At 37.1% G+C, this 14,820-nt stretch overlaps 1 protein-coding gene and 1 pseudogene across 3 annotated transcripts; one reads left to right on the top strand and one right to left on the bottom strand.

Moving 5' to 3' along the window:
- Positions 1–4,994: 4,994 nt before the first annotated feature.
- LOC116173972 (YTH domain-containing protein 1) lies at positions 4,995–7,724 on the top strand. 3 transcript variants are annotated; one of them, XM_031491721.1, is made up of 2 exons: positions 4,995–5,107; positions 5,204–7,724. In XM_031491721.1, the coding sequence occupies exon 2, from the start codon at positions 5,233–5,235 to the stop codon at positions 6,469–6,471; it is 1,239 nt and encodes a 412-aa protein (XP_031347581.1). In that variant the 5' UTR covers positions 4,995–5,107; positions 5,204–5,232; the 3' UTR covers positions 6,472–7,724. The 3 variants fall into 3 exon arrangements, with proteins under 3 accessions (XP_031347581.1, XP_031347582.1, XP_031347580.1); XM_031491722.1 differs by having other exon boundaries at positions 5,004–6,256; positions 6,329–7,724; XM_031491720.1 differs by having other exon boundaries at positions 5,004–7,724.
- A 3,762-nt stretch (positions 7,725–11,486) lies between these two features.
- Positions 11,487–13,135, bottom strand: LOC116174943 (annotated as a pseudogene).
- Between the last annotated feature and the right edge of the window lie 1,685 nt (positions 13,136–14,820).

The raw sequence follows: 14,820 nt of genomic DNA, 5'->3' as shown, positions 1-14,820 counted from the left end.
TTGCAAACTTTTTTAGTATTTAAATGAAATTTGATACATGGACACTTGGAATAAATGAAAGTCTAACGCCAGTTTCAAAATTTGGTTTTGCGCATGCGCAGTGCCAACTTTTTTATTTATGGAAGCATTGAAATGAAATTCTTCTTATAAACTGAAATTGAAGTAGCACGTCAAAAATGTCCTCTTTTTGAATATAAGGAGAGATTATGGAATATTCCTTGAATGTTGCTAGAATAGCGCACATTTTCGCATATTTCATAGGTTGCTATAATAAAAGGCAGTTGTTTTATCAATATAACCCATATACTTAATTATTATGTAAAAAATGTACACACATTAGGCAGTTAATTAAAAAAATGAAGGCAGTAACTAAACATATAGGTCATATTATGTGATGTACCATCCAAATGAAAACGGTGTACATACTTAGCTATATAAAATATAAACAATGTCTACTGATCTTACATTAGATAATTATGCATGCACCTTCTATTTACTTAGTAGGTACCTACCCTTTTTGATCACTTTTAATTAATAAAACCTGAAACAGCACGCGAACGCTACATACCATTGCATCAAAAATGTGTTTTTTTATTCTAAAAGCATTTTTGAAACTCCTCTTTCCTATTTCTCACACCTGTCTCATCGCTCTTCCTAGGACTCTTCTTCCTTTTTTCTTATTCTCTTATTTGAGCATTTGCCCCACTATTTTGTTGCATTTGGTACCCTAAGTATTTAAATTCTCTTACTTCCTCTACTCTTTCCTCCCTCCATTTCCATGGTGTATATCTTCCTTTTCCCCCCCCCCCCCCTCCCAAATTCCCTTTAAAGTTGATAAATCTTCGTATCTTTTGGTATTACTGCACAAGTGCACACACGCGGATATGATTTTCACTATATGCCCTACGTTTGTTTTTGTTATCTCTACTCGTATATACTTACGTAAAAACCATTGATTATATGTGTATAATCAATGGTAAAAACGTTTGCATTGCGCACTCTGTGCATGCGCATATTTGATTATACCAATGATATCTTTGTTTTTACAGAAGCGTTTATGGTTAAAAATTCAAACAAGATTCTTCATAAGAAATTTGGCATTGCCACAGATATACGTATACCGTATATCTGTGGCATTGCGCATATTGTATAACTTCAAAGAAATATGTTAGCATTGCGCAGTCAACGCATGCGCACATCTGATTTTTACTATATGCGATATGTTTGCCTTTACTAGAAGCTTATGTGGTTAAAATTTCAAAAAAATCCGCATGCGCACATCCGCGCATTAGTAAGGGGGCTGTTGCATAGGGGTAAAAAATGGCTCCTCGCTCCACTTTTTTAACAAAAATACATGTTTTAAAGTACCAGGAATCCGAATCAGAAAAAATCTCGATGATGTCGATCTGTCTCTGTTGGTCTGTCTCTTATCTCCGATTAAACGACTGAACCGATTGGAACCAAACATATTCTTAGACATAAATTGAAGAGGTTTTGGGCGCATGCGGAGGTGTGTATAGGTGGTATCTGTGCTAGACACAGCAAACTTTTATGCGATGCGTTTGCCTTTACCAGAAGCATCTGTGGTTAAAATTAAAAAATAGGATCTATACCTACATAAAGGACGAATAAGTCCCGGGTAGTAATTCTAGATCCGAAAATTTGTTTAATTACGTTTTGCCTTGAAACGAATAATAATAATAATAAAATCGTAGATTATTGCCTTGTAGCATAGCGAATTGGAGTTCTGATTATAGTTTTAGTCGTTCTGGAGAGTATCTCAATAGTTCTGAAACTTTCAGTAATCGAATTTTGTGTTAAACGTTACAATTGAAAAGTATAGAGAATCTTTAATATTTGAAATGTTACGGAAAATATTCAACATTTATTATATATTTGACGAGGTCTGATTGGAGTTTCGTATAGCCCGTTAATTGTTTAAACAGGATGTTGGATGACATCTCCCCCATGGCCTAAGGCCATGATCTCCCCTGTAGTAAATCCGTCATATGTCAAAAAACAGCCAAACGTTTTTGTGAAATGCTGCTTTTGTAGTTGAAGCCTAAAAAATTGTCGATATTGGATATTCTTTGTTATGATGAACCACAGAACGTTTGCCCATTTCATAGAAAAGTACCAATTATGGAAACATCAGTTTTTTTTACCTCGGAACATATTATTTCAATGTACTACCTACGATAATACAGATATTTAAAAAAATATATTACGCGATTTATAAAAACAACAACAACCGCCACGTTGCATCGAAAATTCAAATTAGAAGTAGGTAACACACAATATACGTATGACATGTGTTGCGTACATTACAACAATATTACGACGTATACTCGATGCAACATGGCCGCTAACCTCAACAACCAATCAAAAATTAGATTCTTTTGTCACCACTATCGCTATAAAGTCACTGAAGATCACCCTTGTGGCCCTTTGTCTCGGAGCGCGCTGTCGGACGTAGCGTAGTATAAATTATAATTCAGTTCAGTGGACACATGTGGACCAACTATAAATGAATGGGGCCGGGACACTTCGCCGAACGCCCACAGCGCCGACACGATTTTTTTATGGTTTTCAAATCGCCGACTAGGGACACTACGCCGACCGTGTCCACATTCTCGACAACTGTGCAAGGGACACAACGCCGACAATGCCCACTTCGCCGACGGACACTACACCGACCTTGACCATATCGCCAAGTGTACAAAGGGACGCACTAAGCCGAACGTGGCCACATGGAAGAGCAGCACATGGCATACATGTCATTGCTGAACGGGACCGACAAGAAATCCAAATTCCAACTTTTTAGAGACAAATTATCCAAATAATTTGGATTGTTTTCGTCAAGATATCCAATTTTTATCGACAAATTATCCAAATCCAAATAAAGCGACAAAATATCCAACCAATTTGGAAACTCCGATTTGGATATCTTGTCGGTGGCGCGACAAGATATCCAAATATCGAATTTTTTTTAGACAAGAAATCCAAACTTTTTGGACAAAATATCCAAAAAGTTCGGAAATTTTTTGACAAGATATCGAAACTTTTTTAGACAAGAAATCCAAAAGGTTTGGAAAGTTTTCAACAAGATATCCAATTTTCGAATAGATAAAGGTACGCCACTTTTTCGTGTATTTGATCATTACCTATACGTTTTTAACAGCAGTTGTTTTCAGCGTGAGACCTTTGTGCTTGGCAAAGTGCTGAGCTTTAAAAGTACTTATTAATTATAATTTTAATCAGGCATGAACTTTGTGTGGTACGAAAAATTCCGAATCAGCATTTCAGTTTCAGTGTTAAACCCCGGCATGCATTCAGTATGTTTTTATACAGCGTTTAATAGTGTAGTGTAGTTGTTCATTTTGCTGCTATCCTATAACTCGCATTTGTTACTAGGCACTAAGACGCTGTATGAAAACATACTAAAATGCTATGGCGTGCTACTGAAATGTTTCGTACTGCACAAGGTTCATACGTGATTAAAGGGCTTGCATAAAATTTGGATTTCTTGTCTAAAAAAGTTGGGATATCTTGTCAAAAAATTTCCGAACTTTTTGGATATTTTGTCCAAAAAATTTGGATTTCTTGTCTAAAAAAAAATCGATATTTGGATATCTTGTCGCGCCACCGACAAGAGATCCAAATCGGAGTTTCCAAATTGGTTTGATCTTTTGTCGCTTTATTTGGATTTGGATAATTTGTCGATAAAAATTGGATATCTTGACGAAAACAATCCAAATTATTTGGATAATTTATCCCTAAAAAGTTGGAATTAGGATTTCTTGTCGGTCCCTTGCTGAACCTCGCCCATTCCTAGTGAATAAAGGCATTTATTATTATTATTAATTCGCCGACTCATACAACACTTCGGACAGTGTGCAACACCAAGCAGTTTTTGACGTTAGGTTATTGTAGGTTTAGAACAGAAACTTTTTTTGAACTACAGACCATAGACCATATAGTAGATGGACTGCTATTAGCCCTATGCTTTCAATACAAAATGGGTGGTCACGGATAGAGGGCACTGTAGTCGTGGGTATGTGAATCTCGGGGTAAACCCGGTAAACTAAAGTCGTATGAACACCACTCGGATCGCGTCAAGAGTAGCTTTTATAGTAACCGCGTAGAACGGGAACCTTTAAATACTCTTGATTAGCTTCTATACGTCCAGAAATACGGATAGGTTTGCTTTTTTGGCATATCTAGGCAATTAATTAATTGACGTTTGTTAATTTATAGGTTGACAGCCTCAAATCGTGTCTAATCGGACAACTTCGGACAGACTCGTTTACCCTGAAACTCACATACCCAGGCGATGACCTTGACCATATTTTCGTTACAATTAGCAGTCCATGTACTATAATGGTCTAAGCTACGAAAATTCTTAATGAAACTGGACGGAGTGTGAAACAAAGCAGCTTTGGATATTAGGATATTTGTAGGTTTAGGACATTTTTTAAAACTATTTATAAAATGCAAACTCATTCAAAAATTCTTAGTGAACCTGGACAGAGTATCGGGGGCCTGGTTTTCCGAATATAGTCGGCGTTGCGGTCACATTCGGATAGTGTCCGTCGGCGAAGTGGACATTGTCGGCGTTGTGTCCCTTGCACACTTGTCGACGATGTGGGCACGGTCGGCGTTGTGGACCTGGGCATTCAGCGAAGTGTCCTAGACCCAAATGAGTAAACAATGCTCAGCAGCTCCTTGAGACGGCCCATGGTCAAGGACGGCCCTGACAATTTTACCGATTGTAATTCGTGTTTAACAAGTTGCCTATCCCTATGCTCATTCTGGTTCAGTTCAGTTTCCTATCTACAGTCTACACATGATATCAACTTGTTACTTTACTATTCTGTAAGGCAAACCTAGCTTACTGGTTTTTTAGAAAATATGCTTTTTTGGAAGATTTGACAATTAAAATTTTACTTGAAATTTGACAACTGTCTGTAAAAATCCCTAGACTCAATGTTACCAATGTAAGAAGGGTAAAGGTGTTTTGTTTGGTTATTTTGCAATCAACATAAATTATCCAAATAAATGTAAAGAAGAAAATATAAGTAAATCGTGTATATTCCTAATATTTGAGGTAGTAAATTGTGATTATTTAATTCCCCTTAAGAGCGCTTTAGTTCATTAGTTCGCGCAAATGGTCTGATAATGGACTCAAAAAACGGTCTTTTAGATACGGAAAACTTCAATTTAAGTCTGGATATGGGCGACGATAAACTCGACGAGGTTAATTATGAGAGTGATGTGTCTTCCAGCAGTTCGGAAAGTACGAACGCGCCGTCTATTAGTTCTGTGAGTTCGGATTCTTCGGGAAGGGGGCGACGTTCCAGGCACAAGAGGGGCCGCTCGAGGGACAGCAATTCGCCGCCTTTTAAGCGGGCGCAGCCCAGAGGCAAGTCTTACGATTATATGACTAAACTGAATTACCTTTTTCGTGATTCTCGCTTCTTTGTGATCAAATCGAATAATGCTGAAAATATAACGTTATCCAAAGCGAAAGGGGTTTGGTCTACGTTGCCCCAAAATGAAGCAAATTTAAATCAGGCGTATCGAGAGTCTCGAAACGTGCTGCTGATATTCTCGGTGAAGGAAAGTGGGAGATTTGCTGGTTTTGCTCGGCTGCACAGCGAATCGCGACACGACGTACCTGCGATTTCGTGGGTGTTGCCGCCTGGACTTTCAGCGAAAGCACTCGGAGGTGTGTTCAAAGTGGATTGGATATGCCGTAAGGAATTACCTTTCAACGAAACAATGCACTTGTATAACCCGTGGAATGATGGTAAACCAGTCAAGATTGGACGCGACGGGCAGGAGATCGAACCGAGAGTTGCTGAAGAACTGTGTCGGTTGTTTCCCGAGGACGATGGAATTGAAATGACTCCAATATTGCGAATATCCAAAGAAGCATCTAAGAGAAATGGGGTTCGCGGGCACAGACATCCGAAAGCGCGAATGCCTATCGCTCTGCGTAATTCCTCACTGAGCAGTATGCGTGGTCGTAATTCATCGTATTCGCGTAGAAAATTCTACTTGACTTCTCGAAGGATGACGTCGTCGGGGTCGGCGTACCGCAGTTCGCCGTCGCCAAGATCGCGCGATCGATATTCCTTTTATGATCGAGAATCCTCACGTCAATACACGGCGGCCGCTGCCGAAGCGTACGTGGCTGATTACATGCGTTCCATGCAACATCAATTACCTCCTTTACCGTACGCGGCACCACCAGGTCTGTATTCTTCGTCGGCTTATGACTCGATCCCGCCACCGCCCCGCTACTATGAAGGATTACCTTTTCCAGAATATGCAACATCGAGAAGTACAAGTTACTCTGACAAGAGATCTTACGATCGTTCTGTAGATGAATTTCTCTGGAGAACAAGTGACCGTTCCAGAGTAAGGGAGCGGGATAGGGAACGTCACCGTTACCGCGATAGAAGGTGAATTGGCACTACTTTGTGTTGTAGGCAATACACAAAATTATTATTACTGTACTTCTACTGAGTTTGTTTATATTTTAGGTTTGTGTAGGTTGAATGTAAGTATGAAAGAAACAGTTTTCAAATTTACAATAATTTTTGCGTTTTAGTAAGGGCCAATTATGTTCATGCTCCCATCATTTTCTTGTATCATGATCTCTAATTTTTCGATTTATCAACAAAAAAAAACAAATTGTTTACATTGATGTGTAATCTTTGTATAATTTTTTCTTTATATTTTAATAAATAGTGTAGATGGTAAGTTTCATAACATTTATTTTATCGTTGTTGGTTCCATTTACAATGTTATTGTAGCCTGTAGTTTATCATATCCTGTTATACAGTTATTGAGTTTGAGATGGTCTAAAACTAAAACCCTCATACTAGGGTTGCCACCTTTTCCGAAATTGAAGTAAGGACAAGCAGTTTTGTTGAGGGGAAGAGGAGGGGGCACTGAGCGTTCAAATCAAAAAATAAAGTATAATGTATAAACAATTTTAAAACTTTATTTTCATGCTTTACATTTACTTAAATATAAATGTATATTTTTCGTTTCCTTTTTCGATAAAATTTTTCTCTTCAAGTCTGTCATAATTGTAAAAATATCAGTCAACATGGCGCGAAGGTAGCGAAAACCTGAAAATATAAGCGTGTAAGGACGTATTAAGATAAAACAAAAGGACATAATAGGTAAAACAAGGACTGTTCTTACCAAATAAGGACAGGTGGCAACCCTACCTCATACAGTGAGTCTGAAGTCTTTATTAAGGTTGTTCTACAGGCAACTCTAATACTACTTCGACTCCAGAACGAAAGTGAGTTTAGCAGAACATTGAAAATTTCAAATTTCTTACTAGTTCTATTTGCACTCATATTATTAGTTCTACAGTTCGAGATGAATTTGTGTAAAGGTTCCGTTTATTTACACAATTGTGTCTGTAATGTGAGCACTTCATTATCCAAAATTGGGAAAATTATTAATAATAATCTTTATCCTATGAACATGATAAAATGAAATGAAGATTGTAGAAAGAAGAATCACAAGGCGAAGTTCAGATGTACAAAGAGAGAGAGAGAGAGAGAGATCCTGTTAGTTCGGATAGTTCTATCACACTGTAAAGAATAAAATAGTGCGACAACGACAACCTTTATATATCTTTTCGAAATGGTAAAGTTAGACTTATAGCCTGTTAATAATATCATTCATTATAAATTAAACACAATCTTTATTTTAATTTGATTATGTTACCTACTCAAAGCTGGCGCCCAGGTTTGCACTGTACAAAACTGTAAAACATTGTTATTTGTTATATAAGACGATAAAATAAAGGGATGTTTTAACCATATTGAGTGAAAGACGAGATGGTTACTTTCTCTTGATCGTCCTGTATAATATACAAAACTTTATTTATACCAGAAGCCAGATTGTCGCGGTCGTTTGCGTAGAAACAACATTGTCGTATGTTCTGAACGTCGTTTTATATCATGCTCCGGATCCCATTTGAAATAAGAATGATAGATGTCATTAGAATACACAATCTGTTTCGTTTTATCTATCCTTGCGGTTAAAGTGATCACTTTGACTACCCTTATGGTTAAACGGCGACTTAGCCTACTCGTTCAAACCTATGCCAATTTAACATACTTATTGCGCTATAAAATAAACATATAAAGGTTCTTGTTAAGAAGGGCCAATGGAACGCCAATGATAAGAGATTTCATTTCTTTACTTCACTTTAGGTTTTGGCCCTCTGTACTAATTCTTAATTTGTTTGGCAAATAATAGAATAGATGATATGTTCGCTATGTGCACTCACAGAAGTCTGAAGAAGTTTACCTACTGCGTAAAGGTAAGTAGGCTCTTTGAAGAAAATTGTAAATATTCGATATTCATGCAAAAATAGTTAACACCAAAAAGCTTGCAGAGACTTTATAGTCTAAGAGCTAAAGCTAACTACAGAAAAATGTTAGTTACCGTTACGTGGCTGATTTTTCTTGTAAAGTACCCTGATTCGTGATACATAGCCAAGTAGAAATCGTCATGTCTACTATAGCCAGAGACTTGCTATAACTAGACTGCGCTTAACGTATCTAAGGTGTTGTCGACACAGTATGCAACACACAATGCACCGCGGGGCAAAAATCGCTGAGATGATATGCAATACAATGAAATAAGCCGTTATTTTAGATGTTCCGTTCATTAATCATTCTCGTGATTAGCTCGAATTAGTGAACAGATACATTTCTGTTGATAATAAACCAATAAACTTAGGTTAACTTGTGCTTATCAACATGTACTCTGTCGATAAATTTTTAAATAATATGCTGATTTTCAACGGATACAAGTTTAAAGGGCCAATGGATCAGAGCCATTCGAATAGAAAAATTTACTCCCACCATAGTGCATTTGCGGGGAATGAAGCCGATTTTAGAAAGATACCTACGAAGGTGTTAAAAAATAATGCAATACCGAGCGTTTTCGACTTTCCCATTCACTTAAAATAACGTAGAACTATTATTCGACATCCTTTACCAGCAAGACAACGGCAATACCTATTTTCCTATTAGGTGTAGACGTAACTAAGTACCTACTTACTGGTACTAAGTATATTTCAGGTTTTGTTACAAGAAAAATAGCTAAGTATGTTAAATGTTCCATTAGTGCAGATGCGATATTCGCATCAGAGAGTCATTCAAAGCTTTTAACTAGAAAAAATCGTGGAGGATTGTTGCACGTATCAAGCGATGCATTAAAAATTTGCCAAATTGCTGAAAATGTGTTCAGGTTTTTCATTCAATCCACACCACACCGCGTTGTAAACAAAATGGTTATCAGCAGTCTAAGAAAAATAAATAACAGTTACAGCCCATTTGGGTTTTTGGATAGGCATATATTGAAACAAAATCCGCTAAATAATCATATCTTACTACTTATATCTTTAGTTTTAAGAGTATATTTTCCCATACGTGTTCACCACTAAAATACACATATAAATCAAATTAGGACTAGAGTAAGGCAGTTATATACCAATTTAGTTCAAAAAAAATACCAACAAATTCGATTAAAATAGTTAACAGCTATATGTTATCTTTATTTGCTACTAAAATTTAGAATAAACATGGCTAAAGCAAGCTGCAGAACGTACGTCTGCCCCGCGATGAACAGTTGGTTGCCTATCCTATCTTGACAACAGGCGTTTATAGTAAAATCTACGTTACGCGCGGTCTAGTTATAACAAAGTCTCTGACTATAGCGAGATCCCGTAGGTACTGATGGCTTCGGGCTGGGGACGGGCGATCAATTAAATATGTCAAATTTTAATAAAGCTTCTGATTATTTTTAATGGTGCCTTTATTCTGAGTCCGACGCAAATGTGTGACTTTTTTGTACAGCTGATTAAGACACATATTTTTTAGTGCATCTTCCAATAAAATTGGGTGCGCTATTGCAGCCACTTTCTGTGTCCGTGCGTCTGTCCGAGGTCTTAACTACTACAGTTTTCAGAGATATTTAGTTCGTTTTTTTTTGGCATTCGGTAGCGTATAGCCCTGGTACCTGAGCCAAGGAAAATCTTGACGATTAAACTGCGCAATGTCAACTTTCTTTATTTTAACGAAGATACTCACAAATGGCTGGACAGTACACCTGTTCCGTTGCCCGGAAACGCTTGATTTCGTTCCACGATATCTGAATTTTGAGTAAAGATGAAGAAGGTGTCGAATATTCCTGTGAAAGGTAGCTTTAGCTAGACAATAACGCCGGGGTTTACTAAAATGTTTTAAAATAATCTTTTTTAAGGGTAACGTCGAGGGCTGTTAGGGTGCCATATTTTGGAAAAGAAAAAAGGAAATAAATTTTCCTGACATTATTGCCTAGGTATTAAGTTTACAAACTTATCTCAATTTTGGAATTTGTTCCAACTTCATTTGTAGATAGAAGTTATCTTGGAAAAACAACTTAAAAGTTTTCTTCAAAAGCGCGAAAAGATAGCTTCCGCCGGCGCCGCTTGGTTTATACAGATAAAAAATCTGCATTATAAATGGTCTAAGTACGTTTATGTTTCTACCATCAAACATACAGCCAAATTTGGCGATTGACAATAGGCAACTTTACATATACTCCGTTCTAATTCCTTATTTATAAAGATATTGGATTAGATAGGTATAAACATATTGCATATTGCACAAATAAGATGCGCGAATGCGTAGATTGCGCAGTGCCAACTTGCATATACAGTGAGTTTTTTTTAAATGCGAACATAGGAATTTGCATACAATGTAATTTTTCTATTTCGGTATCACAATGACGATTTTGTACAACTGTTTTCGGCCGAAAACAGTTGTACAAAGACAGTGATTATAGTCGTTTTTTTTGGTAACTCATCTCTTAAGTTGGCAGTTACTAGTTAGTACAAGTAGGTACTTCGTTGGGTACTTCCATGTTTGAACTTCAAAATGTCAGTCTTACTACGCTTCCAACCTAAAACTTAACGGCATAAAAAGTGTTCCCAACATAAAACATGTTAGTTCTAATGTTCCCTATAGTTTCTGATAATGAATTTTTTAATTAAATTAAAGCACCGAAATAGAAAAAATAGTATGAAAAACGCGTGTTACAATGCTTTATTGTAATACTCCTATCTTGCGGACACTCGTGGCTACGCTTCGCGTCGCCACTCGTGCCACAAGATAGTCGTATTACAATAGGTCGCATATTGTAACACTTGTCTTTCAATATACTATTTTAAGGCCGAATGAAACTACCTCGATTTTTTTACTTATTTTTTCCAGTATCACTTATTGTGAATCGAATGGAATGCAGCAATTATTACATCAGGTGGAGTACCGCAAACACTACATTCAATATCAGTCTATCACCGTCCATTTTTAAAGTTCAAGTTTGATGGTTTTTGAAAATTCAATTATTGGTAGTTGTCGCCACTTCGTCGCTGTGTATGGATTGAAATTTAAAAAAAAGACTCCAACCTCAAAGCTTTATTGTAAAAAAGTTACATCGCAAAACTATTAATTAAATTTCTTAAGCAATACATTGAGAAATCATTTCACCGATTCGTCAAGTGGGATGAAAACATTGGAAGCCCCGAAAACCTCAAGGGTATGAACGCCAGAGATGTACTCACACTGGACATAAGAAGCATGTAGGGCGAAATTGTTATAAAAATGAGAATGTAAAACGAAGCTTTACAGCAGCGTAAGAACACCATAAATCAGTGGTACAAATCGGAAGAAATAACTTTGCAAACTTTTCTGAAAGCTCGGGTGTAGATTACCTTTTACTCTTTGACGAACGATTTTATAAACTACAATTTGTACTACAAATGTGTGTTAGTTTCTATTTTTAAGGTACCTGCATCTACATGTGTCAATTATGTAGGTATAAGTAATATACGCATATTGAATTTCATACAATTCGGTTCATAACCCACAGAGATGTCCTTATTTTTTGGGCTACATTGCCATCTACAAAATTTCATCGTAATCGGTCAATTCGTTATCGAGATATCGTGCTAACGGACAGACGGACAGACACCGCAAAATTATAAACTCGCTAGGAGCTCGTTAACTAGTTCTAAAATTAGTGGCTCTAGCTGGCGCTAGGTCAGCAGAGCACCAAACGCAAAAATTTTACCCGAAAAGGCAAACTGGTGGTGCTAGGAAAAATTACCCCCCACCCTATTGGGGGGTGGCGCTAGCTCTACAATTTGTGGTGCTAGCTGGCGCTAGTTCTGACGAACACAGCGCTTGCTTTTGGAAGTGATCGGACGCAATGGTGGTGCTAGCGTTAACATAGCACCCCCCGAAAGTCAAGGGCTTTTCTGCAAAATCTATAATGGCGCTAGCCGAACTCAAAGTGGCGCTAGCTATAGAGATTCTAGCTCAATCTATCTTTAGTTAGAAATTTGAAATGGTGGTGCTAAGTTAACGGACCCGCCGCTTCTCGACAGTTGCGACCAGATTTTCTGCTGCTTTCGGACCAGCAGAAGAATGTGCGTATAACAGAAGATCATCAGGATCAGCGGCACGAAGAATAGCGACGAGAAGACGATTCTAAATTTGATTTCTGACAAAAATGATAGCGTAACGCAGCCAACCTCCCAAAAAGTCATCATCCGAAACAGTGAAAAAGTAGGTTTTTATGAATGCGATTGAAATGATCCATAGTAGTATGACGGTGATTGTCGTTTTCCTCGTGGTCATGATGGAGATGTAATGGAGCGGTTTCAAAATACCCAAGAATGGTTGATACTTAAAGGCAACAGGTGCATTACGGTGATTATTACACCACTTAGACGGTACATTTCGATCGTTACGGTGCTAAACACGATGCTATTTCGATTCCGTACACTTTCGGTAGATAGCAACCCCAATCCTAGCAGTGCGGATGTGCACGCGTCAGCAGCCGCTAGACTTAGGCTAATGTGAAGCGTTGGCGATAACGGTCGTCGAATCCAATGTACCGCCAGTAACATCCTAAAGTTGATGATTATTGACGCCAAGCAGAATAGTAGCATTGGGGGGATGTAAAACAGGCTTTTCAGGTTGTTGTCGCCCAGATAGTGTAGTTTGAGGTATTTTGCAGCATGATATAGTTTTCCGAGACGTTTTCTTCACTCATTGCGGAATCTGAAACCAAACTTTCCCTATCAAAAATAATGGAAGAAGATAAGGAAAGTGTTTCTAGCAAATATTCACATAAGCAAAAATTGACGTCAATTGTTTTCTACCAAATAATTGTTTGTCGAGTGCAATAAACATTTTACAGAAACGTCTTAAAGTTTGCGTTCCTTCGTTATCATGATGTACATATAGACGGGAGTAACGACTTTAGTAAGGACTTTGGGTAGATTCTGTAAAATTCCAAACCCTGGTCACAAAATGGCATATTAATTATTCAGTTCTTCAGTTTTTATAAATTATTGCAAATAAACGCAAGCTAATGTTATATGGTGTAAAGACAGGCTGATTCAAATTCGAGGGCCACCATGGGGTTCCCTGAAATTGTTAGAGGTAGGTAGGTAGTTTAAGTTTGGCAAAGTGGCGTATATTGATGCTTAAGAAAATGCCGTTTTGAAACTAAAAAATTTTCGACCACTTTCGGAGATATTCTGAAAAAACGAAATTTTGAAGATCGTATTTATTTTTTACCGAAGATATTAAAAAAAATAGTGATGTTCTTACCTGTAAGTATAGTATACGAGTATATGGTATATACTCGTACTAAGTAAGTATAGTTTTGGGTGTTCTTTACCGGCCTCCGTCTGCTCATTATACTTCTCTCCAAGAACTTGAGGATACCTTAGAGCTTTGATATAAAATTAGGAAGAAGTCTAACTAAATGGGAACTTGTGGTTCCGTGACAATCGGTGGAGATGTAAGGTGTACCTCTCCCACTTTTATAATAATATAATCGGTTTTATCGAGGCCTACGATACTTACAGGCCGGAGCGCTCGAAAAAGTCACGTGACGCTAGGAGTCATATGAAATACATTACGGCTTATGGAAAATCCGTGCGCGGCTTCACTATTTATTTTTTTACTCCGGATCCGTTCAACATAGAGCCACGAAATTTCAATGAGAGCTTCTCAATAGTACACACAAACAAATTATGGTGTTCGTTAATTTTTAATAACACAAAAAATAAATAATTTTTAGGTTTAAAGTATTGAAAATAAAACGATGTTAGTAAATCCGCGTTTTTCTATCTTTACATCATCATATTTCTTTTTCTAGGAACTATATCATTATAATTCTTTCGGTGTCTTAAACTAGAATGATATGCGCCTCCAACAATGCGTATATAATGCCTTATCTCGTATTAGTATAGCTTTAACAGGCCCTACAAAATCGCGCATTTATTATCCGCGCAGAGAAAAATTCACCATGCGAGAAACTTTTTTGTTATTGCTATAATTGTAACACATATGTATATCAAATGAATTGTGGCCAAAGGACACAAAAATGTTCTTCTTCAGAAGAAGTCTCTTGTTTCCTTTTTTCACCAGCTAAAGTAAATAGCGCGATTTTAAGAATAAGTGAACGCGCAAAGGAATTATTATGTTTCAAATATTTGTTAGTAATCGATTTTCAAATTGTGTTTGTGAGATTTAAATTTACATTAAACTTATAAAATGAAAAATATTAAGCTTATTGCGCTTAAAGTCGCATTCAAGAGGAGTATTTTGCATCAAAGATTTTGTTTCGTCGTGTAATTTAGCAGAAGAATTAGAATACATAAGATGTTTAGATAGAGGTGGTTTGAGATATCCCACTGGTAGTTTCCTGAATTTTTTA

The sequence above is a fragment of the Photinus pyralis genome, unplaced genomic scaffold (assembly GCF_008802855.1).
Source record: "Photinus pyralis isolate 1611_PpyrPB1 unplaced genomic scaffold, Ppyr1.3 Ppyr1.4_LG6, whole genome shotgun sequence".
Classification (NCBI taxonomy): domain Eukaryota; kingdom Metazoa; phylum Arthropoda; class Insecta; order Coleoptera; family Lampyridae; genus Photinus; species Photinus pyralis.
The sequence above is the reverse complement of the archived record's forward strand: the minus strand, read 5'-3'. Positions and strand labels throughout refer to the sequence as shown.

Bases quoted from the DNA above. Each gene is read 5' to 3' on its own strand.
- LOC116173972 (XM_031491720.1), top strand. From the start codon at position 5,179: ATGGACTCAAAAAACGGTCTTTTAGATACGGAAAACTTCAATTTAAGT.